Source organism: Ammodytes marinus, assembly GCF_949987685.1.
Source record: "Ammodytes marinus genome assembly, chromosome: 18".
Classification (NCBI taxonomy): domain Eukaryota; kingdom Metazoa; phylum Chordata; class Actinopteri; order Uranoscopiformes; family Ammodytidae; genus Ammodytes; species Ammodytes marinus.
The window spans coordinates 22,473,819-22,501,623 of NC_137222.1; the positions used below are offsets into that span (position 1 = coordinate 22,473,819).

At 41.3% G+C, this 27,805-nt stretch overlaps 1 protein-coding gene across 3 annotated transcripts; it reads right to left on the minus strand.

Annotated features, from left to right (window-relative positions):
• Positions 1-1,584: 1,584 nt before the first annotated feature.
• sh3bp2 (SH3-domain binding protein 2) lies at positions 1,585-27,075 on the minus strand. 3 transcript variants are annotated; one of them, XM_080046675.1, is made up of 13 exons: positions 26,946-27,075; positions 9,893-10,032; positions 9,664-9,766; positions 8,678-8,795; positions 8,388-8,455; positions 7,804-7,889; positions 7,622-7,705; positions 6,232-6,973; positions 5,399-5,516; positions 4,906-4,961; positions 4,384-4,459; positions 3,169-3,228; positions 1,585-3,044 (listed from the first exon to the last, which is right to left on the minus strand). In XM_080046675.1, the coding sequence occupies exons 2-13, from the start codon at positions 10,026-10,028 to the stop codon at positions 2,916-2,918; spliced, it is 1,776 nt and encodes a 591-aa protein (XP_079902801.1). In that variant the 5' UTR covers positions 10,029-10,032; positions 26,946-27,075; the 3' UTR covers positions 1,585-2,915. The 3 variants fall into 3 exon arrangements, with proteins under 3 accessions (XP_079902801.1, XP_079902802.1, XP_079902800.1); XM_080046676.1 differs by lacking the exon at positions 26,946-27,075 and adding an exon at positions 11,915-11,980; XM_080046674.1 differs by lacking the exon at positions 26,946-27,075 and having other exon boundaries at positions 9,893-10,102.
• Positions 27,076-27,805: the final 730 nt, after the last annotated feature.

Below are 27,805 nucleotides of genomic sequence, written 5' to 3' on the forward strand. Positions count from 1 at the left end.
GCAAGCGTGGTGTGTCTGCGGCTCTGTGTGCGCAAAACGAGCAGGAGCATGCTAGTGTAGGCCTACAAGATTTATTTCCTAATTTTCAATGCTGCTTTATTTTTATGTTTTAAATTGGGAAAAACGAATTCCAAAACAACCAATAACCTCTGTATTTAAAAATAAATCAAAACAGTAGAAGTTGCACTTTTATTTAATTGTATTTTGTACAGTCTGCATGTTTGCACAAAATGTGTCCCTGTACATGTAGTAAACAAAATTGGACAACTGTAAGGTCAGTGCCTGTTGTATTTGTGTATTCAAATAAACAGTTGTTTATTTCATTAGTGCACATTGGCATCTTTGAGCAAAATACCCCCAAAATTTTTGCTGCGGCGCTGCGCGCCGCACCTCCTATTCCCATGGCCGGCAGCAACCTTTACTAAGACATCTCCTGGGGGGTACAGAGATCCCTTGTGATCTGTGATAATGTAGGTTACAAATGTAGGCTGAGTGATAAAGCATATTACTGAAAAACAAAGTTAGGGATTTGGAGTTATTTTGCCATTATTTTACTAGTCCGGCCCACCTGAGATCAGAGAGGCTGTATGTGGCCCTCGAACCAAAATGAGTTTGACACCCCTGTCCTAGATGAAGAAACTTCACAGGCCAGTTACTGTGAAACTGAGGTGGGCTGAATTGTGTTCATGAGGGATACCTTGTGCATAGCTGAGCCTCTCATAGGGCACTGTGAGTTTTAAACAGCTCACCACAGACAGGATTAATATTCAAAGCCTTTGTGCTCTCATCCACAGCAGTTTTTCTATTGGTTGAGCATGGGTTCTTACTCCTGTATGGACGCGACAGTTGAATATGATTAGGTCAATGCATCAATAGATAGAAGATTTGATAGATCAACTCGTAGCCAAATTCATATCAATTTAACAAGACATATCTTAATGATGGAATTAGGAGGGCAATTGCCTTTTATGTGTGCATTTGCCATGCACCAACTCCATTATAACTTTTCAGATTTGAGACTTAAATGGTTATTAACATGACTTGATATATATATAGTACAGTATTTTTGTTTATCTCCAGTGGCCCATATTCTCCATTCCATCCTTGTTCCATCTTTTTAAGTGTGAGGATTGTAAATGTGTAAATATCTGTGGGCTTTGGACTGTTTATGAACTCACATACTTGGGCTCTGGGATATTTTCCAGTATGTTCTGATGTTTATTAAACTAAATTAATAATTGATTCATAAAAAAACAAGTTATCATCTTTCAGGCTCCAGTAATCATCTATCTAGTTCTCCTTTTTTTTTTACATTGGTTGAGTTACTAGCAGTAGCACAAGATCAAGCAGCTGTTGATGTGCGTTCTGATGCTTGAACCTGTGCCGGGAATTAACATGGGAAGATGCAACCTCATAGTTAAGATTCAGAAATAAAAAAATAAAAAACAGCAGGCTCCAAGTAATACTTTAAAGTATCCTCATCCACATATATTTCTGTAGAAAACATCATATTAACATTTTTACAGACATTTCTTTTCTTTTTTTACAATACATACATCATTTACATATAAATATAGAGCAGTATGGAAGTCAGTGCTGTACAAACTGTATTTGCAAAATGTCAAAAAAAAAGTTTTTGCTTCATCGGAAAAAATGTTTGACACCATTTTAGACTTTGCCAGAGAATTGCACTGTGATAGCAAAAGTAGACTGGACATGTATATAAGACATGACATGCTGTCTCACTCATCACAGCTGACGTTCAGTGAATCTGCGTCTGTCTTTGGGAGGACATGCCTTTGTGCCATTTGGTCGTGAATCAGGACAGAGTTGAATGTTCTGGGGGCAAATGATGAAACAATAGGCACCATGAAGTCTAGAAGAGACTTAGAATAAAAGCACATGGCTGACATTGTGAAGAAAAAAAATGAAATACATATCCTTTTGGGATTTTGAGAAATCCTTTCCTAAATATAAACCATTCAAAATGATAACATGTCATGCTTCTGCAGTGGATAACTGGATTTCTGAACCTGAATGTAGCTGTTATGCTCTACGGTGGATTTCAATTAATTGTCCTTTGTGTGAACATATAATAAAACCATCCCACATCAATTGAGCCTTGCTGTCACGATGATTGAAGGAAGCTCTCAAAAACATCAGCCCACTTAACAGTTGAACTACATCACACAGAACAAGATTTTGGACGTCCAAAATACATGTCAAATGCCAAAAAAACACCTGGATGCCCTAAAATATATTTTGTATTTTGCTGTATGCAATCCAGCATGCTTTTGGAACCCAGGGACATATTCCCTGGACCCAGCATGAAGCCAGATCTAAAGCTGAATTGAGTTGGTTTGAGCTGTCATGTGGTGTCACAGCGCCCCTCTGTGGACAAAATACATCACATCCATTATTGATTGTGCTTCACCACTGGCATTCCTCTATGTCCTGTTCCCACTGCTGACCATTTGTTTTTTTTTTGCCTTAAGCAGCTGGAATATTTGAGAAGACAGATCAATTCAGATGTGTTGACACTTAGACAATTAACCAGATGTTAACACCATTTAAAAAAAATCTTTGTCATAACTAAAATCTTTCCTTAATAATCGACGTGTATTTACAGTAACTGATGTCTTCAGTGCACAATACAGGATTAGGATGGCTGGCTGTTAAGATAGGTAGTATGTCGTAATGTAAGTTAAATACTGTTCCATTTACTATCATGATAAGTTATACTGTCCTCGTTCTTTAACATGAAGTTGTAAACTGAAAATGAAGCCATTGTCTTTTCCAGTGAACAGTGAGTGGTATTGTCCATCTCTTGCTGATGGAAGGTGGATTTTAGCTACAGAGACGCACTGACTCTGTCTTATACTTCTGTGAGTCTGAGTGTGTGTGGATGAAGTGCCCTATGGTTTGGTGTAGGGCGCCTGGAGGCAGAGGGAGCCGTGGTGAGGGAGAGGATGGCCGTAGTAGTGTTCCATCAGAGCGGGAAGATCGGGGAAGGTCGCTTCACTGTCCAGAAAAATGATGTCATCCTGCCGGAAAAAAAACACGCGCAATGAAACGAGAGTTGTTGGTGTAAATGTATCATTTTGCCTAATTTCTACACATTTGACACATAGTAAAAATTAGGCTGATAGAGAGCAGCTGGCTTCTTACCTCCTCAAACAGTCGGTAGTTCCTGGCTTTGCCTATACTGACATCCCAGACCACCAGCACCTAGAAAACACAGTCATTTATTAAGACTTGTTTCAGTCAAGCTGGAAATAACCTCTAGTGAATATGAATTATATACAGCAAATTATAGGAGAGACTAAATGACGATGAATCAAATGATGACTCATTTCTTACACTGTAACATTGTTCTTGTTCCTGTTCAATTCATGCAACAAATGAAAACTTTACCAATTTAAATAAAAAACACAACAAAAATGTTGACGAATATTCTTATTCTTATGACTGCTATAACTCTAACGCTGTGGTATAGTTAAAGGCCTACTTCACCGGTTTGAATATGAAGGTGTATTGAATTCTGAGATCCTATGTAGTATAAATGTGCGAAAAAAATTGAAATCGGTTCATCCTAGCCTGAGAAAAGGCAGAAAGAGTGTTTTTTTTAACCCTATATTTCTCTTTCTCGTGACATCACAGAAAGAGAAGGGTTGAAAAAAAACTTACTTTGTAAATATTACTGTGATGTCTTTTACTGTGACATCACAGTAATATTTACAAAGTACGTTTTTTTAACCCTATATTTCTCTTTCTATGATGTCACGAGAAAGAGAAATATAGGGTTAAAAAAACACTCTTTCTGCCTTTTCTCAGGCTAGGATGAACCGATTTTAATTTTTTTTGCACATTTATACTACATAGGATCTCAGAATTCAATACACCTTCATATTCAAACTGGTGAAGTAGGCCTTTAAGTGTTATTCTCATTTTGGGGAACTGGGTTCAAGCTTTCTCTTCATGAGGACCGGAATGAGTTCAGTATTTGTTTCAAATTGAGTCAGCTGAGAGTAGAGCTGTAACATAATTGCACAATATCCATCTCCTATCCATTTTCTTTATAGCAAAATCGGAGCCTGAGTTTAACTTTCCAGGCTACAGCTTAGCAGGTATTTAAGTCATAAACCAAAGTCCTGAGATATTCCAGAATTGACTGATGGACCCACCAACATTAATATCTGCAGAGCTAGCGTTGCGTGCACTAATGATCATAGAACCATTGCTCGTTATGTATAACTTTAATGATCAGTTTTCAAGAGTAAGATACAGACCCTCCAGATGTACAGTTCAGTATGTAGCCTACTGATAATATAAAAACTGAGTACCAACTATGAAGCGACATCACAGCAGCTTTATATTTTGTACCTTTGCTGTTTTGGTTCCTGAGTTTCGGATGCAGTACATGCCGTCCTGTGGAGGGACCTGGCTCTCTCTGAATAATCTGCAGGGACACACACACACACACACACACACACACACACACACACACACACACACACACACACACACACACACACACACACACACACACACACACACACACCAGCACAGGTTAATAGTTATCAACCGAGACATATGCACACGCACTTATAAACTCAATATTGAGACTCTCATTTCTCATTACTGTAGTGAACTATTGAGTATAATAAAAACAAGAATATGTAGCGGATGTATGAATGCATTCATGCATAAATTAACAAAGGAAATAACAAAGACAGTAACAATCAATAGTTGCATTCTTTTGATGGTAATAGTATAAAACAGAAAGCCTTTTTGTTCTGTTCGCCACTAGGGGGCGACCATGCTGTGCAAAGCAGCACAGCTGTGGCCTGCTGAAGGAATGTACAGTTTACAGGTCTATTCAGAAATAAAGTGTCTGTCACATACTTTTCTACAAAGCTGGTTTCAGTCGTGTCGACGTACACAGAGTCAGGCAGCAGCACCTGCACAGAGAAGCACGCGGTTAAACACTCTATACAATATATACAATACATACAATACAGGGTTCACAAAGGCTGTAATACAAAAGACTATTAGTATTAAGATGAACAAAATACAAATATATGGATTTGAAACCGATTTGATGTAGAGTTGTTAACTCAGTGAAGGAGCCAAACAACTAAGACTGTCAGTGGTTAGAGTAAACAGGAATTAACTGGGTAAAAATATGGGTGTTAAAAAGCTTATTTACATTTCACAGACCACAATTTCTCTTCATCCTGGTCATTTAATCCATTCTTGGATTATCAAAGACCCTAGAATATTCTTGAAATCAGTGCTGGTCTGAGGTCAGTTATGTATTTTCAGATTGTTGTCGTTTAGCCGTACACAGTAGAGTAAATGATCATCCGCTGTCAGGTGTTTTGAGTGTGTCTCTTACGTTCTCGTAGTCGTCATCAGACTCGTCTCCCTCGCTGCGTTTGGCTCGTTTCCTCTTGAACTCTGTGGGCATCTCCTCTGTCAGGGACCGGAAGCTCTGGCCCTCCGGTGATGCTCTTCTGGGGGAAAAAACACATCCTAGTTAGAAAGGCTTCAGCCACATGAACTCTCTGACCACCGCATGAGGACATTTCAATAGCCAGAGGCCGGAGAAGGTTGTCTGTCTGTCTGTCTGTCTGTCTGTCTGTCTGTCTCTCCATCCATCCAGCTGGGCCATTCTTGTGAGCTCAATATCTCATGAACACTTTGAGGGATTTTTTTTCCCAAACTTTGCACAAATGTCCAACTCCAACTGAAGATGAACTGAATATGTTCTGGAGGTCATAGGTCAAAGGTCAAGGTCACTGTGAACTCACGCCGCATGAACGCAACGACTCAAGAACGCATAGAGGGATTTTCGTTAAATTTGGCACAAACTCACCCTTTGCTGAGAGGATACACCTATTACATTGTGGGGATCAAATATAAAGGTCACCTTGCGTATTTTGAACGCAATATCTCGAGAACATTTTGTGGGATTATCTTCAAAGGTTGCGCAAATTTCGACCCTGACTCAAAGATGAACTGAATAGATATCAATGTCAAAGGTAACCACAACCTTACTAATTGGTCGCAGTGACTTTGTACCATATTGTAGCTTCTAAGGAGCTTTCCCTTCTTTATAGCATTGCCTACCACCATTTTACTTTCACGGTTTGCATTTGCATGACTCGGGGTGGCATATAACCACCTATTTCTAGTTTATTGAAGGTTTTGTGTTTGAGTCCAACTTACTGAAATGGGGTTCCTGTGGGCTTTGACTTAGCTGAAGGCAGCGGGGGTTTGGGTATCCCTGGCTTATTGTGCAGTCCATGTTTGAGTAGAGGAGAGAGCGGAGGGTGGCTGGGCAGGGGTGGGAGACTTAGCGGGATGTGGTTGAGGGATGGGGAGTTTGACGTCACAGGTCTCAGGGGGGACCCTCCAGTGTGGGGGAGGTTAGGAGGCGGTAAGCTGGGCTTGCTGCGCTGGTAGCTCATCATTCCGTGGTGGTTGTTGACCGGAGACTTGCTGCCGCCTCCGGCATTAAGGCAGCTGTGGGCGGGACCATTCAGGACCAACCTGCTCTCTAATTGGTTGCAGATGGGCAGAGTGGCGGGAGATTGGAGCGATACCGCCGGCAGAGGCCTCCAGTCTCTCTTGTCGTTGCCGGGCCCACCAACGGACGTGGCCCTGGCCTGGAGCAACCTCTTTGCGTTGGGGGGAGGAGGTGGAGGGGGCGTGGAAGAGAAAGTCTTGTGCAGGTGGGGGGCGAAGGGGATGGGGGGAGGAGGGCCTTTATTGGGCTCCTTCAGTATGGAGGGAGGGGGCACAGAGGGAGGGGGGTTCCTAGGGAGCGGGCAGGAGGGCACTCTGCTGTGCTGTGGTGGGGGTGGAGGGGCCGGCCCTTTATGGAACACAGGACTGGAGTCTTGGCGGAGCTGGAACGCTGCCGGCACTGGAGGAGGAGGGTAAGAGGGGGGCGGGCCCGTGGGTCGACCTGGACAGGAAAGAGAAGATACATTTATTTAGTTATTTTTTTGCTATTTTGGGACTTCCCTATGTGCAAAATTGTTAAAACTACCAGTTAGGACCGCACAATATATCTAAAATGTGTCATTATTACGAAAGTTGATAATGAGGTATACATATCGCCAGGACAAGGAATGTCACATTTATGTTGTAAACAAATCTGGAATGTATATCGAGTGGGACTAGTCAATGGAGGTTCAAATAGAGAAGCAATGGTCAAATTAAAATTAAAATCAATTTCCTTTCATTTTATTGGCAAACAATGCTTAGTTTACTACCCAAAAAATGGCAAAGGGTAATTTAACTACTTGAATCACAATGCAAATATGAATGTCGTTGAACTACCAGCAAGCTAATGCAAAATGTAGTTCCCTACTCCCCAACACTGAATACTACATAACTGCAACATTTTATACAAATAAATATCAACAATCTTCACCGACACATGTTCTCATTGTGACCTTTGTCCCCATTTCCATGTGTAGAGGCTATACAAGTCAGATAACGTGGCATGCATGTGTGTGTGTGTGTGTGTGTGTGTGTGTGTGTGTGTGTGTGTGTGTGTGTGTGTGTGTGTGCGCGTGTGTGTGCATGTGTGTGGCAGGTGATATCTCACCTGTAGTAGATGTGGGCGAACAGTCGCTGTCTGGCTTGACGTAGTCTTCCTCATCATCATCATCATCATCATCCTCGCCATAATCTGCGAACACAAGGAATAGATAACACAGTTTAAAAAAAAACCCAGAAGCACTACCAGAGTGTTTTTCTCTGTTGGCTCATCGGTGAAGGCCGCCTTACCGTCTTCTGTGTTATCCACGGTGTGTTTGAGATCCATGGGCCTCTCGATGGTGCCATAGAAGCTGTCCGTATCTGAATCTGAGTCACTATGGCAACAGAGACACGATATCCTGATTACATAATGTTGAGTAGAAAACTGAAACTGAGCACAGTTTATGATGAAAGCTTGTAGATGGATGGATGGATGGATGGATGGATGGATGGATGGATGGATGGATGGATGGATGGATGGATGGATGGATGGATGGATGGATGGATGGATGGATGGATGATGGATGGATGGATGGATGGATGGATGGATGGATGGATGGATGGATGGATGGATGGATGGATGGATGGATGGATGGATGGATGGATATATAGATGGATGGATGAATGAATGGATGGATGGATGGATGGATGGATGGATGGATGGATGGATGGATGGATGGATGGATGGATGGATATATAGATGGATGGATGAATGAATGGATGGATGGATGGATGGATGGATGGATGGATGGATGGATGGATGGATGAATGGATGGATGGATGGATTGATAGATGGATAGATAGATATGCATTGTGAAATATGCTGAACTTACCTTGGAATGTGGAGCTCTTTTCTGTCGTTATAGTGATCTATCTCATGCCGCAGGTATCGCATCCATTTCTGTGAAAGCAAAAGAAAATATGGTGAGCGTTTTAGCTTGCATATGCAATTCAGGTGTTGTCTTTATTTTTCGGGGGGGGGGGGGGCGTTGAGGCTTTCACACTGAGAGCTGGACAGCCACCATGTATATATATATATGTGTGTGTATATAGGGCAGGCCGACACACACAGACACACAGTAGCCTATATGTGAGTGTGTGTGCATAGAGCGCTGGTTCTCACCCGCCTCTCGTCCTCACTCGCTGCAGAGAAAAACCACGTCCTGTGTTTCTTACTGAAGTGGACGATCTTGAAAGGAAACACGTTGCTGGACGTCGTCTCCTCTGCTGCTCTCATCACTCTGTGGAGGAGGAGAGACATGTGATAGAGGCTCAGAAAACATTTGTATTGATGAAGAGGATTATGGCATATTAAAACTCAGTTGTACCCATCTCTGTGATATTAAGCATATCTACTTCTACTGGTGAATTTCTGTAGGTTAAAGGAGGTTAGAAAAAGAGTATTTCCTTGTTTTAACTTCTCTTCTGAGTAATCACTGGAGTGAGACTGAGTTCTGAAAGCCAGAAATCTCCTCACATGGTCAAGTTATCGTTGAGTCATTGGTTCTTATCATCTTGTGCTATGACAAAGTACTACACTACTATGCATCCTTTGCTCTTTACTGCACTACTCACGGATACAGATACAGACTCAAACCCTGGATACACAACGAGATAGCCTGGTGAGACCAGCCTGATCTGGCCAGCTTCACATTCTGGACTTTCTCCAATCTCCGTGGGTAAGAGCCCGGCCCTGTCCGTGAATGGAAGGCAGCCCCTGATTGGTTCTTGTATTCGTCGACGTCAACATGGATAGACAAACAAGCTCGCGGGATATGGCTGGTCTCCCGAGGCTAGATTGACAAATACACGAACCAATCAGAAGCTGAGTTCCACTATAATAGACGATGAGTTCAGAACGTGGGCTCTGATTGGCCTGGTTATGTGTTGACAGGGCTCCTCCCCACAGTGATTGGAGAAAGTCCAGACTGATCGGTGGGAGATGTTGAAAGGCTCACAAAGTCCGGCTGGAGTAACCAGGCCAGCAACAACTTTGATCCAGACAATAATATTATACTTGATGTTCACTGGCTATCATGTAACTTTAACAAGGGAATCTGAAAAAAACAACAACTTTACTGATAGAGCAGCTTGAGAATGTTCACTGACCTGTTATAGCCATTGAGGGAAAACGCCCCCTGTGGTGCAGGAGAGGTACTGCTCTTGAAGTAGTACAAACAGCCCTTGTGGATGATGGTGTACCTCAGCGGCCCTGTTAAGACAGCCAAGCATCGGATATTATAATGTTGCAATCTATCCACCTGTTTCATGAAACTGAACATGGGCCTAAACACAAAACCCATGCTACAATCTTATATATACTGTATAAAGAACTCACATTTCAGGAGGCTGAACTGGCTGCCTCCCTTCTTGTGGAGGTATCCCGAGGTGGAAACTCCTCCGGGCATGGTGAGGAGATTCTGAGCCCCGATGGCTCGCATCGGCACCGGCCAGCACACCTCAGGGGACGACATGGTTCTACCAGAGACAGAAGGACAGGAGAAGCTGTTATTATATTGGCAGCACATAGTGAAACTACTAGTGAAGAATCACCATTCAAACACAATCATGGAAATGCGGACTTAAACCAGAAGAAACTTAACAGACAACCCTGTTCTTGTTCACACTCATGCTAAAGAAATGTGTTCTCTGCATGTATTCCCCTCTTTGGCCCACTTCAACTCTGTCCCTCCAATCTGTCTAATAAAGCAAAAATGGCCAAAAAAAAATCTTTAAAAAAAAAAAGAAATTCGTTTTTTTTGTAAGGATACTTACAATGTAGGGTTAGACTGAATCACTCTCTAGTGCACCAGTCAATCCTCAAACTGAATATACTGTTCACAATCCCAGAGTAAAGTTATGTTGAATGTTGTATTTCTGGGTACTGTCTTGATGTTCCAATGTCTTCTCTCGTCACCTTTGTCATTTCTGTGATGTTGTAAATAGAGCTGCGACGAAGCAAGATCAAATTTCAGACTTTATCTGACAATTAAGTAATATCTTATCATATCTATATAACAGACGACAATTGTGGTATTGGGAATTCCAGAAAATGATTTACATTGACAACATCTCTGTTACCAAACCTTGTTCTCAACCAGCAAAGTTCTCAGTGCATTCCAAACTACATCAGCTCTCACACAGAGAACTTCAAAGCACTCAAGAGAGCCTGGTACCATACAGCCCAGACCTCTAAATCAACCACAGACTGAAGGGAGATACATCAACACATACACAGGGATAGATAACATGTGGATTCATTTTATTCAAATAAGTGCAGGAGTAGTTCAGAGGTAAAACCCCTTAAAATATATGCCCTATAACTTACTATGTCTGTCACAGATGTGCCTACACCTGGATCTGGGTCAATAGAAGAAAATCCCTTATTGCTGTTCTCTCATACCATCTTTAAGATACTATTTTAGCCAAAGTACACACACGCACACACACACACACACACACACACACACACACACACACACACACACACACACACACACACACACTCCTTTAGTAAAAAGGGGAGAAGACATAGTTTCAAACCACTCACACACTATGGCTTTGACTGTACAAACCAAATTCTCCCCCATGCCAATGATGCAACGAGCCACAGAGCTTATCTACAAGTCCAACTGTTCTTTTCAAATGGGCCGGATAAACTTCCACTGATGTGAGAATGCAACAGGTGTCATTATCAATGGAGTTAAAGGTTCAGTCAGCGATTCTGTAGAAAGCTTGTTGTCAAAATCAGTGAATATCAACACGATCGGCGACATGTCCGTACTGTGTTTGCGCTTTGGGAAAAAAAAGTCCAGCGTTAATGCACAGCCTAGGCTCTGTAAACAGCCATGTAGCTTGCCTTAGTCGGTCCAATCCTTTTTTTAAACAACTTTTGATTACATAACATCTGTTTACATACCAGTTTACAGAGCCTAGGCTGGATATTAACACCAAGATTTCGCACCGGGAAGAGATATTTACTGACTCTGAGCATTATCCAGATTCGCTGACTCCACCTTTAATTGAGCTAATCCTTGGCCTGTAGAATGTTCACACACACCCACAAGAGGGGGAAAAAACACACCACAAGGAGGAATTCCTTAAATCCTCTCAACAGTGGGACAATCTTGAGTTTTCATTCTGTCTCCATCTCAAAAAAGCCTTTTTTCTTCAGGAAGTCCCATACGCCGTCCCTGTTTGGGTCAGGTGGGACCTTCTCAGGTGTGGCCTACCTCCTGTTGAGCCTCTTGTTGATGCTCTGAACAGCAGCGCTCTCCCTCAGCAGGCTGACTGTGGAGGAGAATGCTGTGGATGCTAACGCCGGCAGTAGGTCCATGGCACAGACACACAGCCAACTCACACTACGTCTTCTCTTCCTGTCCTCGGCCGGCTCACTCGTGTGCCTCATCAGACCCAAACTCCAAAAAGGGATTTAGTCCGTCTGCTTTTCCCTCTGATCTGAACTCTCTTTACTCATTTCACTCTCTGATGCATTCTCAGTTTCTCCCTCTCTCTCTCTCTGTCTCTCTCTCTGGCTGTCTTTTGCAGATAGCTATCTCTCTCGCCCTCCCTCGCACATAAACACACTCAAACTGAGATAGAGCACTTACGCAAACACACCGCTCAGACAGATTTTTTACAGGAACACACACACACACACACACTCACTCACATACTTATTACCTTAAGTCTTGAACCACAGCAAAAATGACTCAGGACATTATGTGTTTCCTGTCTGGACTGGCTGTGTGTGTGTGTGTGTGTGTGTGTGTGTGTGTGTGTGTGTGTGTGTGTGTGTGCGCGTGCATTTGTGAGAGAGCGTGAGGAAGCAGCGGTCAAAAATAAACATCCAAGTGAAGCTCTTCATCTCCTAATGTGTTTACGTGCAACTTCCAGTCTATCGACAGCATCTACTGACCTCAGAGGGAGAGAGAGGGTGTGGGTGTGTGTGTGTGTGTGAGAGAGAGAGAGAGAGAGAGAGAGAGAGAGAGAGAGAGAGAGAGAGAGAGAGAGAGAGAGAGGGAGAAGCCCAGGAATGAAGAACTTCACTCTCCTTTGCCAAAATCCACTCCCTTTCTCGGAGATTAAAACCTGCAGGGATGGCTATTTGTAAACTCCGTGTACAGAAATGAAAGATTATCTGCCTCCTCCACAGCTCCATAGGCCTCAGCATGTTTAAAAACTCACTAGGTTGCCTAATGGTCAAATAAATTGTATATGATTGTACCGAATGGCATAGTAATAGTGATTGAAGTAGTACAATATTAAAAGAGAGGGTTTGAAAATAAGTGCACAGTTGCCTACTTGAGTTGGAAAGGACAATGTGCTTCTCGTGAAAACAGTTGTATATAGTTGTATGTGTCTGTGGAGCAGATTCGTGAAGTGTGAGAAATATAATGTGAGTGACACTATCTGACTGTCAGTTTGGGCTTGGTATGGCCAGCGTTACAAACTCAAGGGGTGGAGAATGAGAAGACATGGGCATCATTTACCAAGCAGGGAAGAGTCAAGGGAAAGACAAGCTGAAGTTGCATCATGGGAGTATGGGGGAGGGAATAAGACGGAAAACTGATACAAGAAACTGCCTGAGACACATTACATCAGCAGGGTGGAGCTATACTGTGTGTGTGAGGACTTCAAGAGGACCTACAAAGGCTATCATGTGGGTTGTTTTTCTTACTGTACCATGCAATGCTTACTGATAACCAGTGGACACACACCACAACACGCACGCACGTACACACACACACAGACACACGCACGCACGCACACACACACACACACACACACACACACACACACACACACACACACACACACACACACAGCTCCACTCAGCAGTTAACTGAACCTCATCTCCGTCTGAGTGAGGTCAAAGTTCACCAGCTGCTTATCATGATTTCCTGAAGTCTCCGTGGAGCACCCTGCAGTCAAATCTGAAACAACATGACCGCCCTCCGAATGGGCACTCAGCTATTTTTCATGTTTTCTATAGGAAGAGGCTTGGAAGTCTAGGTTTCAGCAGTGTGACCCTTTTCCCACTGACAGAGGAGGGATATATGCTTAGGAGACACAACACACTTCATTACCTTAGCAGAAATGTCATACTCTATCACTGAAAATTGACATTTTAACTGCTTTCATCCTTTACTGTTGTAATGCTAAACAGAATCACCTTTAGAAATGCTTTCTGAGATTGCACTCAGGGCTATAACTGCTTAAGTTGTTGCATCTGATAAGTTGCATTCTGAAATCTGATAAGTTTTAGTTTTTGTTTTGTATGATAGGGACTGAAAAAGACCGTCTGAAATAAATAATACTGCTACTAGAAGAAACTAGTAATATTTAAAAAATTAAATTGCACTTACGAGAGAACATGTACCATTTTCAGGAAAAGAAAGTCATATTTTCCAAGAATATCGTAGTAATAAGACAATGCAAATGAATAATGTTACGTGTAATATGTTATATTTGGAAACACTGTTGCTAAAACATTGACAACAAACACAATCCGACAGTGGCCCTAATAGTGACAATGTCATGAACACATATCCCCCCCCCCCCCGAACATATTACCGAAAATCCAATCCACCCCAAACAGTGGCTCTATTCTTTGTCTTAGTTTTGTGTAATTTTTTCCACAATATAAACTTTGCCAGAGTTCGGTTTATCAAATCCATTGGCAACATGTGCACAATACACATATATACACGACTTACTGAAAACTTGAAGGAAAACAACAGAACAGAAAAGGGAATTCCCATCCTTGATCCTTATTCAGATGAGGTCACTTTCTCCACTCTGAAGAAAACAGACGCTAACATGAGCAGTAGCCAAGGTAAACTGACAGTATATTTTACATGGATCACATTTACTTTTTCCTTACATCTCAAATTTCAAAACCAGAACACTATGAACATATTGGAAAAACCCCCATGCAGGAAACAACACTCAAATATGACAACACTTTGGGCATTTTTTACTTGTAAATGGTGCTTGTTGGTGTTTTACTTGATGAGAATATAGTGCGTTGAAGTTTTGAACTCTCTCACCCAGCTACTGTTTGTGAGCCAGAGATGCTTATCAGAGAATCAGCTGTTTGTCAGGAAAGGAAGCACAGGAGCTGCACACATACCGGACTCATTCAAACACGTTTCCCCCTCCTGGGCGCATACACACATACACACACTCAATGTAAAACAATGCCTGGGTTCAACTCAGCTATTGGACGGGGTAAGAGCCTCTATATTTGAAAAGCTATGGAGCCTGTTTGATCCTGTAGCGTGCATACAATAAGCTGCTTTACACACCTATGGATTGTATCAGTTTTTTGATGTAACACTGCTGTTATGAAAATCTCTGGTTGAGAATGTGTCACTCCTCACTCCTGAGTTTGTAATACCTCTCTTATCTCCAAGATAGAGGGAATTGGATTGCATTGGATTTACAGGAACAGACTAACGAAGAAAAAATGAAATTGAAACTAAAGCAGCCGGGAATCGGAACCCCCCCCCCCCCACACACACACACACACACACACACGCACACTGACTTTGTGACTCATAGACATTAGCAAAATCTCGGTATCCACCCTGCCGTTGTATTGCTAGGACTGTAGCCAACTTCCCTTCTTGATTATTAGGAGGCTTTGTGCCTTTAAATCTGCTTTGCTTTCATATTTAAGAGGAAGCAGAAAAATAAGATGTAGCTTATTTTAAACACCTGAGAGACCAATCCCTATTATTTGTTGAGCTGTGCGTGTATGTGTGTGTGTGTGTGTGTGTGTGTGTGTGTGTGTGTGTGTGTGTGTGTGTGTGTGTGTGTGTGTGTGTGTGTGTGTGTGTGTGTGCGCGTGTCTGTGCGTGTGTGTGTGTGTGTGTGTGTGTGTGTGTGTGTGTGTGTGTGTGTGTGTGTGTGTGTGTGTCTGTGTCTGTGTGTGTGTGTGTGTGTGTGTGTGTGTGTGTGCTGCTGTACACCTATCCAAAAGCCAAATCGGTTATTGGCTGGTCAGAAGACATATGGTTTAAATTTGGTACTGGTATGACATGACTCAAAAGCTATGAGGTGCAGAGCGTTGGATCTCCCACAATCTTCTGTCACATTCTATCGAACTGTCTTATTGGCAGTAGTAGCTGTTCTCTAGCACTGATGAATTGTTTGTGATGTATTTATTTACAGCCAAAAATAGATCTAAATGTACATGTGCACTCTCTCCCTCAGCATATTTGATGCAAACTGAAAAGATTGACACCGATTTCAACAGCTGCCAGGTGTCTGCTGCAAAGATGTGTGCGGCTAACCAATACCCTTTGCAGTGCATTGAGCAAAGTGTGTTTTAGGTGCAGACCTGATTATCAAGCCCTCCACCGCCGTCTCTCCCAAGACACGCACTCAAAACACGGAAAGGTCATGGCTTAAACCGCTGTCCCAGGTGCAGCAAATGCAGAGAAATGTCTGTTGTGCTTAGGAAACAGATACTGTGGTACAGAGCTGCAGTTCTTTTACCCACAACGCATTTCCTGTTCATCTCGTCGACCAACCGCAATGGGGGTTCCACTGGTTGAGTCAAGTCTGCACTGACGGCGGTTTCACACCTGATAGTCCGCTTCTAGTTCACTTTCAGGGTTGGCACCAAATGTCAGAATGATACATTGGTCCGATTAAAGAAAATGTGCGAGACAGAGATGAAATGGGGCAAAGAGGGGAATAACCGCTCGAAAATTGGTTAACATTTCCATGCATCATATAATACAAAGTGCAGCTTCGGGAGCTTGTTTAGTCCAAAAATACTCAGTGCCTCCCGCAGTTGGGTCTGTTCGAGTCCGATCACATTCTCACCACAAACGAACCGCACCAGAGTTCGTTTGGTAGCGTACTGAGACAGCCTATTCAACAAGGTCTCGGTACGCTTTTGGTGCACACCTGAGTGTGACTGCTGGGTTCTCACCTGCTCAAACAAACCACACATCTAAACGAACCAGAGTTTATTTCAATTGGACCCAAAAACAGCAGGCGTGAAAGCGAGCCAACAGATTAATCTGAAAGCTGGAGGGGACCGGGACTTGCTGTAAGTAAGGCGCCTTCCCAGTTTATATAGATTATAGCTATCTTTCCTATGCTGTTGTCTAGCTGTTATGATATGTGTTTTGCATTGAACTACCAAATCTAGACATTTTAATGTGTCCAATACATTGTTTTTTTTACTAAATACTTGAAAACATGTTCATTCTCATCAGCCTCAGCTATATACCAACTTTGTAAGCGTACGTTTGTTTACAATTTCAGAGCTCGTTGACTTCACGTCAAACTCAAGTACACTGAGTTCTGCCTGCCTTTCACACAACTGTTCACAATGGAGTGTCCAGGCTCAAAGGCAATGATAATATGTCCTGCCACTAAGTCCTTGTTGCACTGTACCTGTGTGTATACCAGGGGTGTCCAAACTACGGCCACACGCTTTTTATTGGCCCACGGCTGATTTTAAAAATATAATGTAATATGGCCCTTTAAAAAAAATATATATAGCTATATATATATATATATATATATATATATATATATATATATATATATTTTTTTTTTTTTTTTTTGCATTTATTAGTTAACCCACTAGTGCAGGGGTGTCAAAACTGATTGATTGGCCCGTGGCACATTTTAAAAATATAATGTAATATGGCCCTTTTAATTTTTAAATAATTTAAATGCACTCATTATATTACAGAGAAATGTGTCCCATAAAAGAAAAAGAGCACCAAGCCCATCCCAGAGGACCCTGCATAATATTTTATTTTAAATTAATATTATTATGGAAAATCCATGTGTCCTTCTCCAATAGCTTCTAATTCATCTGACAGTGTCTCCATTTTTTTCATACAAAATTCTTCAGATTTAGCCTCTTAATTTCCCTCTCAAAGTGCACCAGATTCATGCATTTCACTTTAAAAACTTAAAAAAATCTCCGGGGGGGATAAACCCCCGGACCCCCCTTGGAGGGGCGGGATCTCGGCTGGATACTATTTTCCCCCAGCTGGACATTGGACTGAAAGCAGAAAACACTGGTTGTATCAAAGGCATTTAACAAGAGGGGGAATGTATCTGTTTAATATGCAAGTAAAGTGTTGCCGTGAAGAAGGATTACAATTTACGAAGACACTATGAAACTAAACATCAGAGCAGCTACATGTCCTGATAAATGTGTTATTTTTGCAAAGTGGCCCGGCCCTTCGTAGATTTTTCTGTATGTGGCCCTCAGTGAAAAAAGTTTGGACACCCCTGGTGTATACAGTACAGAGTGACACAGAGTGGCACTTTCCTGTTCCTGTCATTCACCTTTATCTGACTGCTGTGGTGATGACTCAGTTCATTCTTAAGATATGGACTATGCAGGTTTTTTTTATGACCGCAATTGGTAAAATCTCCCTGAATATGATTTATACATAAAGAAGCCGATTCAAACATGCTGGTGCTTTTTGACTTAATTCATTTCACCTGATGAAAGGGGAGTTCAAGTGACGGTTTGTGGGATGCTTTGGTTCCCTCTCACAAAACAAAAACAGAACAGAAACAACTTTTACCACACACACACACCTGCAGAAGTGGGTCCATCGAAATCTAGAATAGTAAACCCAGGTCCTCTTTCTCTACCTGTGGCCTCACCATGATCACATCCTGTGTCCAAATATGGCAATGCCCTTCCACAGGAACTGCACAGCCGTCACAGTACAACGACTACAGGAAGGATTCCTCTCAGACTAATAAACAAACAAACACACACACACACACACACACACACACATACACACACTGCACAGGTTTTCCACTGACTTTTTAAAATATTAAAAATGGTACTGTCACTGTGTTTCCCTTCAGAAGTACGTACCACAAAGAAAACAAAAATACGCAGATAGCATTATACATACAAAGGCAGAGAGAGAATGAGAGGCAGGATACAAAAAGAGAGAGAGTGTTGAGATTTTGCAGTGACTACAAGCCCACCCTCCCTGAGAACACATTTCCTGTAAATGTTGCCTTTTCTCTTTCCTCTGTCTCTGACACAAACATTGCTGACCTGATTGGGGCAAAAACAACATAATCTATGTCTGATGTCTGTGTCACGCTTTGTTTAGAATAAAGAAAATATCCAAAACAAGCTTCATCAAAGTGTCACTTAACTAATTGTCGCATTCATAAGATAAATCAAACCAAGCCCACAGTAGTGAACTTGGCAGTTTGTACTGTTGGTCATGGAGCATTCTCAATGTTGGGTGTTGGGGGGTGAGGGGTGAGGGGGGAGGGGGAAATTAAATGTTGCATCTTTAAAGGTGTCTAGGTGGTCTCACAGACGTAAGCTGTCTGTCCATAATGACTCAATGTGTGTGGCAAACAAACGTGTGAACTCCCCACATGGTGATTTTCCCTCTTTAGTGGATGTAGTACAGGTGTTACTCGTATTATTAGAATATCATGGAAAATGAATTGGAATTGAGGCAAGAATTCATTCAAAAGGGGCCCAAACCAAGTACTGAGTACATATGGATGATTATACTTTATAGAGGGCCGACATTTCTGTATTTAAAATGCCTTTTCTATTGATTTCATGTAATATTCAAATTTTCTGAGATTTTGAATTTGGGGTTTTCATAAGCTGTTAGCAATAATAATCAGAATTATAACAAATAAAGGCTTGAGATATCTCACTTTGCATGTAATTAGTCTATATAATATATTATTTTCACCTTTTAACTTGAATTACTGAAATAAATGCATTTTTGCATGATATTCAAATTTTTCGAGTTTCACCTGTATGTTCTCTAGCTGTCCTGCTGCCGTGATTGGAAGTTGCAAACTAAAGTATACTCAAGTACTGGGTGGGTTAGGTAGTGTACTCTAATATTTTAACTTCATGCTAGCTCTACTTCACAGCATTTCAGATAGCAAATACAGATGTTCTTAGATAAAAAGCCTTTGATAAGCTGAGAAAAAATAAATTGTTAAAAAAAAATATATATAAACAGTGGTTCCCACACTTTATAGCTCATAGCCCCTTAGAACAAACAGCGTGTAGGCTACTTAATTTAAATGACTTATTTTAACTTGATATTTTAAGTATATTTAGATGCCATAACATCTACCCCTTCTTTTATAGATGTGCACTTTTTATTGATTTATTTGTACGTTATAACATCACAGACATCTTTATGGGGCTGAAGATAAGCAGCCCCCTTTGGCTAAAACTGAGCAGAACAGTTTAAAAATGCAGACTGTATTCACAAATATGAACAGTGTATTTGACAAATTCGAAAGAAGGACGTGACCTACTGCACAGCCTACTTGTGTCATAATGTACTTTGCAATGTGGTTACATCATGTTAAGGCTCTGTAATAAGGCCTCATTCAGTATAACAACACAACGCTCCCTGAAATTCTCCTTTTTATGCTTTTGATGGCTAGAGTTTTCTTGTCAAAAGATTGTTTGAAATAAGCTTTACTTGACCATGCTGGACTTTGACTGAAGTTTCTTTAGTGTATCATACTGCTTGACTGCGCGGAGACAGTGTGAGTGTAGGTAGTATACACATCCATGTTGTTGACGCAACTGGTTGAAATGGACATTGATAGTTTCTATTTCAAGCAAAGTTTCATGTCAGGTGAGAGCTGTCAATAGGCCACAATTTCAAATGCGTCGTGATAAAATGGGTACGTGTTGACTTGCTAACAGGATCAAGGTGCTCTCTGTACTGCAGACCAAAGGTGTTACCAGAGAAACAGCAATCATCTAATCAACATTAAGACCAAAAGCATCAGCAAAAAAAATAAAAAATTGGATAAAGATTATTAGATAATAACTTCATTGGGGAGATTCTCTGACCTAAATTCAAAGTGTTCACACATCAAACAACATGACGAAGGCAAAGTTGATGGGCAATCACACGTTTGCCTCATTGACCTCTTGTAGCTGAGAAGAAAAATCCGCAGATCAAACAACAACCGATAAAGATTATGTAAACCTCCAACTGAGGTTTTGCAAAGCACAGATAATGCCCAAGTTGATAAAAAAATAACCACTTCTTTATAGATATCTAAAACCAGAACGTATTCCAGATAAGGACAGAAACCACCATTCAAGACATCTCTTCACTCTGTCTAACAAGTCTGAGAACTGGTCACCAGTCCAAGGCCGGTAAGGACAACCTCAAGTCAACTTTTTCTGGGAATAGAATGTATTAAGAAATAATAAGTGGACACTAAAGGCCAAATTAACAACAAAAGATGAAGTTCAACAACACACGTGGCCACTTACAAAGAGTAAGGATAGTCCGTGAACTTACATGACTTCCCGCGGTTCCCTTATGCACATTCTGACACTCGGCTTGGAGCTCCTAGCAAACGACTTCTTCTTTCTCATGGACGGAGCAGACATATGGCTGGACATGAAGGCGGCAGCACCGTGCAACACACCACCATACTTTTCAACCGAGGGAGCAACTGAGGACGGATGCAGCAGGTTCCAATTGGCAGATGGCCGAAATCATAAAGATACCGATTCAAGATTAAAAGGGTAGAAGGATTTGGAAGAACTGAGCAAGAATTATTAAAATAAGTGACAGTTAAAATGGTAGAATAGAGTTATCGATTGCTGAAGAAAAAACAATCTAAAGAAGACGGATAGAACAATCAGATCTGTTGGCTAGGAAGTCTGTTAGTGGTCTGAAGTACTGATACTCCGCAAGTGGTTTCCTGAATGGGGCCTCCTCCTCCAACCCTGGTTTGTCATTGGTCGACCAGCTGCAGCGTGTTCCTTCCTGCTTCCTCAGAACTAGTGTATGATTGGCTGCCGGATACAACCCACACCACTGCACACACACATGCCGCACACACTCGGACACATAGGACCTGAGAAAGAGGCTAGGGGACTTTCCATCCCTTAAGTCTGGAACAATACAGAGGTCAAGCACACACACAGATACGTACAAATACACCACTATAAATACAACCTTCAACGTAGCAGTTCCTCTGTGATACTGTAGGTGAACTTCCATGCAACTTTCTGGTTCATGAAATCTGAAGTGTTTAACTGCAAGTGCCCTCGAATCGTCTCCCACAACTTCCCTGTGACCTTAAACAGTATATACTCATACACACTTGATACTTGTCTACTGCTTATACATCTTATTTGTACCATAGAAACCATGTATCTATCTCACTACTAGTACTTACTGTATATTCAACTTAAACAAAGGCTCTACAGTTAAGAAGTGGGAAAAGGGGTTTGTTGGAGGATCTTCCTGTACATTGAGAACCTTATGTCATTGCCATCTGAAACAATAGTTGCTGAATTCATAAAAAAATTACAAATGATTTATTGTCATATCAAGTGTCTTCAAAGCTTAATGTTTAGTCCGAGGCCAAAATAGAACAGACTGATGCTCAATCAGCCTGTAGTAATACATAGGCTTCTTGGGAGTCCCACTTGAATCATTTTGCAAAAAAGACTTGTGGCTTTGACTTTTCACCAGTACCTGATATTTCTTAACACAGCTGTCCATCCTTTAAACTGACGAGTCAACCAAGGGACTTTCATGTCCATCCAAGTGTCACTCCCCTCAGATTGTAGGCCTATGTGTAGAACATGAGTTGGGTTAACTTCCAGAGCACTGGATGCCTGAAATAACTCTTCCCACTCTCCACCCTATACAACTGATCTTTCTATCATACTTCCTTAACACTCCCTTTAAACAAGTTCTTGTGACTCACAATTGAAAAGAAGTTTAGTAAAACTTCTGACATCACCTGGCAGCCGGCCCACCTCTTCACTGCATCTCATTCCCTGATCAGACAGCCACTACATATACTACTCTGGTGCCTCTGTTCCTAGTCAGATCCACTTCAAGAAAGTAATTATGTCACTTGTGTACCTGCCACTGAGCTATTACCTTCACAAATCACTGGACACAACCTGCTGCCACACATATCTGCATGTGGGTCCAATTCCTAGCCTAGCCAAGTGGTTACATGGGTTGCCAGAAAGCACTAGGGTGTTAAAAGCATCACAGTTAGAATCTAAAACCAATTAACCATATTTTTCTGCTTCTCAGCTAGAAATCTGGTTTAGGATTAAGGGTCAACAAAGACTGATTCAGACATAGTATAGTATAGTATAGTGCTTTTTAGCAACAGTAAACTGACTGTGTCCATGAGTTTAGGCAGGTTCCATCTGGCATTATGAATGGGAGTCCAATCTGGAGCCACCTTACCTAAGATGAAGCAGTTGAATGATCGTTGTGCTAAAGTTAGAGAATGTACTCTTACTGTTCTATCTTTGTAATCTTTTCAGTGTGTTCAGCAATTCATCCAAAAATAACCATGTAGGACGTTAAAGGGAGAAAAAGTGTCCCTTCAGGGGTGTCCTGTCAATCGTTTGAAGCCTTTTCATTTTTGTAAGAGGGTGTTGATGGCAAAAGAGAGTTGCCTAAGCCTAATTCCAGGTTGTGTCAGCAGCCTTAAAGATCATTTCATTATTTTAAGTTTAATGGCACAACAAACATTTTCTCTCAACTTTTTCAATTGCAAAGTGTTTGTGTATCTTATATTTTAAAGGAGAAAGAAAATGGCTGGCTTTGTGAGGCTGATGCATGAGGTTGTGACCGGTAACAGTGTGTATAGAGATGATTTGGTCGTGTAACACTTGAGAAATGCCAGTCATCTAGAGTGACTGCTTGCAAAGTCTCACAGACAATTATCTAGGTCAAATGCAGGTTAGCAAAAGCCTTTGTGTGTGGTGTATTTATGTAAGGTGGTTGACCAAGAGGAAGTTTGATAGGTAGGTGCTAAATAAAAGATGCTGGTTGGCCCGGTACTTTCTGTCTCGGTCATCCTGTTTAGCTTTCACAGGTGCTGTCACAAGAGGGGGTTGATCTGACACTCAGTCATATTTCCATGACCACATTTCAAAATGAAGTAATGGCCCACACGTTGGCATTAAAACATTGTTATGTATATGCCAAGTCTGATGTGGCCAACCCGCAAGTCTAACTCGGGCAATCCATGACAGTCTGCAGTCTGCACACTATGCCTTCCAGCTACTGCCCTCTGGGAGGCGTTACAGGAACATTGCCTTACGAACAACCCGGTTCAAAAACAGTTTCATCCCAACTGCAATAAACTTTCTGAACTCTGAACGCTGAGGATTAAGCATGGCCCTTATGTATTGTGTAGTGTGTATGTCTGTATGTACATCTGTGTTATATGTTTTGTAAGTTGGAACCTGTACCAAGCTGTACTGATAACAAATTCCACCAGCCTGGCTGTGTGGTCATTAAAAAAGAATCAATCAATCAATCAATCTTCAAAGCTTAGCATTCTTTTGAAGTACATGAGAAAAATGACATAAACAACAAAACGTGATTGCAGGTCCATTAAGTGAACAAATGAGTACCGAACATCTTTGCAGGATATCATTGACGACTTCAGATGCTGTTATACCATAAAACATGCTATCTCAGCTGCACATCACTGATCAAACTAATAAGCATTGGTGTAGTCTACGTGATACACAGGTATAGGCTGTATACCCACTAGGAAAGCTCCAGCATTTCCACTTATGACCACTTAGACATGCGCAATGACACGTAACAATTTCGATAGTGATAGAACTCAACTTCCATACTTTCATAAGGACAAACATAATCAGCGTGTTGTGTAACATATTTATATTGGTGTGCAATGCTGGTTCCTGTTGCAGTCGGTCACCTGCCCAGTCTGGAACCACCAGTCCTTTGTCTGTCAGCAGCCAGGTTGGTTCCCATACTGTATCTAATTAATGCAATGACTCACGCTATCATTGAGTGTATAGCTATGTCTGAAATCAATGTGAGCTTGTAGTGCTGTAAGAAATCACATCAATCAGATTTTAACTTTGCAATTGTCTCACAACAAATGGAAAGAGATGTCTTCTCACACCTTATTGTTATACTCACAACACTGAACCTCAGAGGGACCACGGACAGTTGAAGTTGACAAAGAGTGATCGTTGCCTCTTGCTTTTATATCCGTCGCATCCCAGGTTCTTTTCATACGGAGGCTCCGACGATGTGACGTCACTTCTGGTGCGCACTGGATTGTTGGTCAGAATCACCCAAATACCATGCTGTTTTCAACACTAAAGATATTGGCCGTATGTAGTCGATTATTTTTAAACATACTGAATCTGATCACAAGAATTGGGACATCCTAAAGCTTTTTTCTATCATACTAAATAGCAGACAGTTTGGGCATTAGAACACAGGGAATGTGCTTTTGCATTTTGAATCCTAAAATTTTGCAGTGACTTGGCTGACAGACATGTCAGACAATTTGATGGACCCCAACCAGGGAATCACTCAAATAAAGTAAAATATCTTTTTGTTTTGCCTCTCTGTTTTTGTGTACAGTTTTGCACGGAATACTCCCAAAAAAAAACTGTGTTGGTTGTCTAATACTATGATGGTTAAATAAATAAATGTGGTTTTAATAGTGTGATTCTGGCATAACTTTTCATATGCACCTTGTTTAAATATACATTATTTTAATTGTGTTAAAATGCGCTCACACACTTGTTTCATAAGTGACATGTTGTCACTTCTAACACCCAGATCTTGAGGAAGTTAATTTTTTTTATTTCTTTACATTTAAAAAGTTGAAATGATAAAAATAAACTTGAAGTGAAGCTAACTTCTTCGAATACAGATGGAAGTACATCAGCCCTACTTGGTGAAAAGAACCTTCAGCCTAACCGCGGGGCGACAGGGCTACGATATATTTCGAAACTTTGAAAGGGGACACCAAAAGTGTCGCTTGTCGTTTGTATACACTGCAGAAACCACACCAACACAGCATAGGCCTTCAGGGGTCAAACTTATAGGTTGACTGCTATAAAAAGACGCCTAATGTCTTTGAACAAAGACAAGGGTTACGATTCCCACACTCAACAGTAGGCCTACACCACTTCTCAAGTGGCCTTGTGAGCTTAGATTGCTTTGTGACACATACTGTCACCAAAGGCCTAGAATGAACTTGCATGATATAAACTCTTTTGAGAACTGTTCTAGAATTAAAGATTTAATCAAATCCTTTATAATAAAACAGCAGACTTTGATACCTATTGATTTTACCACTTAACACTCACATGTAGAAAAAGGCCTATACTGTATGTGCCGCCCACAAAACAGTCGACATCCATTTAAAAAGGAGACAGAAACAAGACGGTCTAACTGGCTTTTCATGGCTCCATATAAACAACATGTTGTGTGTTCAAAAAGAGTAAACAGAGTTTATAGGCTTCTTACCACAAATTACCCAATAAAAAAAGCCAAAAAAGGGTGAAAAACAGACCAACACACTTACGTAACTCCGCAGCATGGCCACAGCATAGGTTAGTATAACTTTGAACGGGTATAATAAAATAATTTAAGGATATTTTGGGACGTCAATAAAGGCCTATACAGGCATGATTGATATGGCCTCCACAATATGTCACAGTATGGCAAATGTGTTATCACTTTAACAAAAGCAAAACCCTAGAAACGATAATATACAGTATGGAATTATGCTTTAATGCAAGCTGCTAGATTCATAACCATACTTTCATGTGTTGGCATAACATATAGCTAACATGTCATTATGTGGGTACTTTAATTCAATCCTGTTCTGACACATCTAATGCGTATGCAGTTCTAATACAAGACAAGGTAGCCATCAAATGAAAACTGAAAACCCTTTCGTTCTATGTTTCATATGAGTCAGCTGGAACTGCTAAAAGTCACAGTCAGATTTTCGCGGAGTGAACGTTTATTTGCTAGCTACCTTCAGCCGACAAAATATGCCACTGACTGTGTGCCACTGACAGAATTCTGAGTCACAGCCTAAAATTGAGAAATGAAAGACCCACAGTTACACTTCGGGTTGTATATCGCCAATATTATCGATGTAAACCACACACTGTCCTAGTGCTTGCCTGGAGGGCAAATTCTTGTTTTACTGTTATGCAATGCAATACAATACACAAACAATACCATCATAATTCATTATAGTTTTAATTACTGCTTGATGTTATATCATTCATTTGACAGCAGAAATTTGCTGAACTAATTCCAAACCATATCGTCATAAAGCTTTTCTCTGGATCAATGAACTGGTCTATTAAAACCAACAACAATAGAACATGCACTATTACAATGTGTAGCACAAAGAAAAGTTATGTGAATGCATATACTGTACAGTATATTTAGGGAGATGCACTTAGCACTTTCTCTTTCTACATAAACACAGCAACAAAGCAACTATCTTTTTCAAATAGAAAGCAAAAGGGCACATAGCTTTGAAAAAACCTCATTAAGAAAAGTAATTAAACGTACCCATGGAGTGCTGCAGCGTCAGTTGTGTAGCTCCTCAGTCGCTCTGTGTGTGTGTGTCATCAGTCAGTGGCTTGAGATGTGCAGACCTCCGCTTCAGGCTAGTTCATTTCCTGCCATGGTGTTTCAGAACTACTGTATGAAGTGTCATGACACCCTCCCTTCAACCACAAGAGAAACTGGCTGTAGCGCTCATACAAACACAGACAGACAGAGAGAGAGAGACACACGCGCACACACACACACACACACGCAAACAAACCAGTAAGCCGACATATAAAACAATAGGCATGGTTCTACTTACCAGCAGTCAGACATCTTTGAACAGCGCTCTTTATCCGCGTGAACCCTTTTATGGTGTTACATTAACACTTTGCAGGATTTTAGTAGGTAATTACAACATAGTCACACCGTTGTTTGTGTGTAGCCCATATGGATCAAGTGTTACTGGCTGTGTGACTGCAGCCTGAACCATCATGACTAACTTCCCCTTCACAGTGTCAGACCACTCCTTCCTAACATCTGGTCAGCAATTATGTTCTAAACAAACACCCACACACTATAGTCAACCTGATGACTGCTATATAACCAAAGTAGCCCTGAGTGCACGGTGGCCAGAACAGGCATCAGTGCAAAGAGTCTAAACAACTGACAGGTAGGGCTTGATAGATCCAACAATATTGAGGGGTTGGAGAGAATGAGCATATTGTTGTGTATACTGTATGTCACTGCAGTATTCTTACATCCTTGGTAACAAGGTTGAAAGTTTTAAGTCTGGCATAAAGGAGATCATCAAAATAATGTGTTTATCCTCAAGGGAGCATGGATGTGAACTATTCATTGTGTTCCTTTAAAGTCTGACT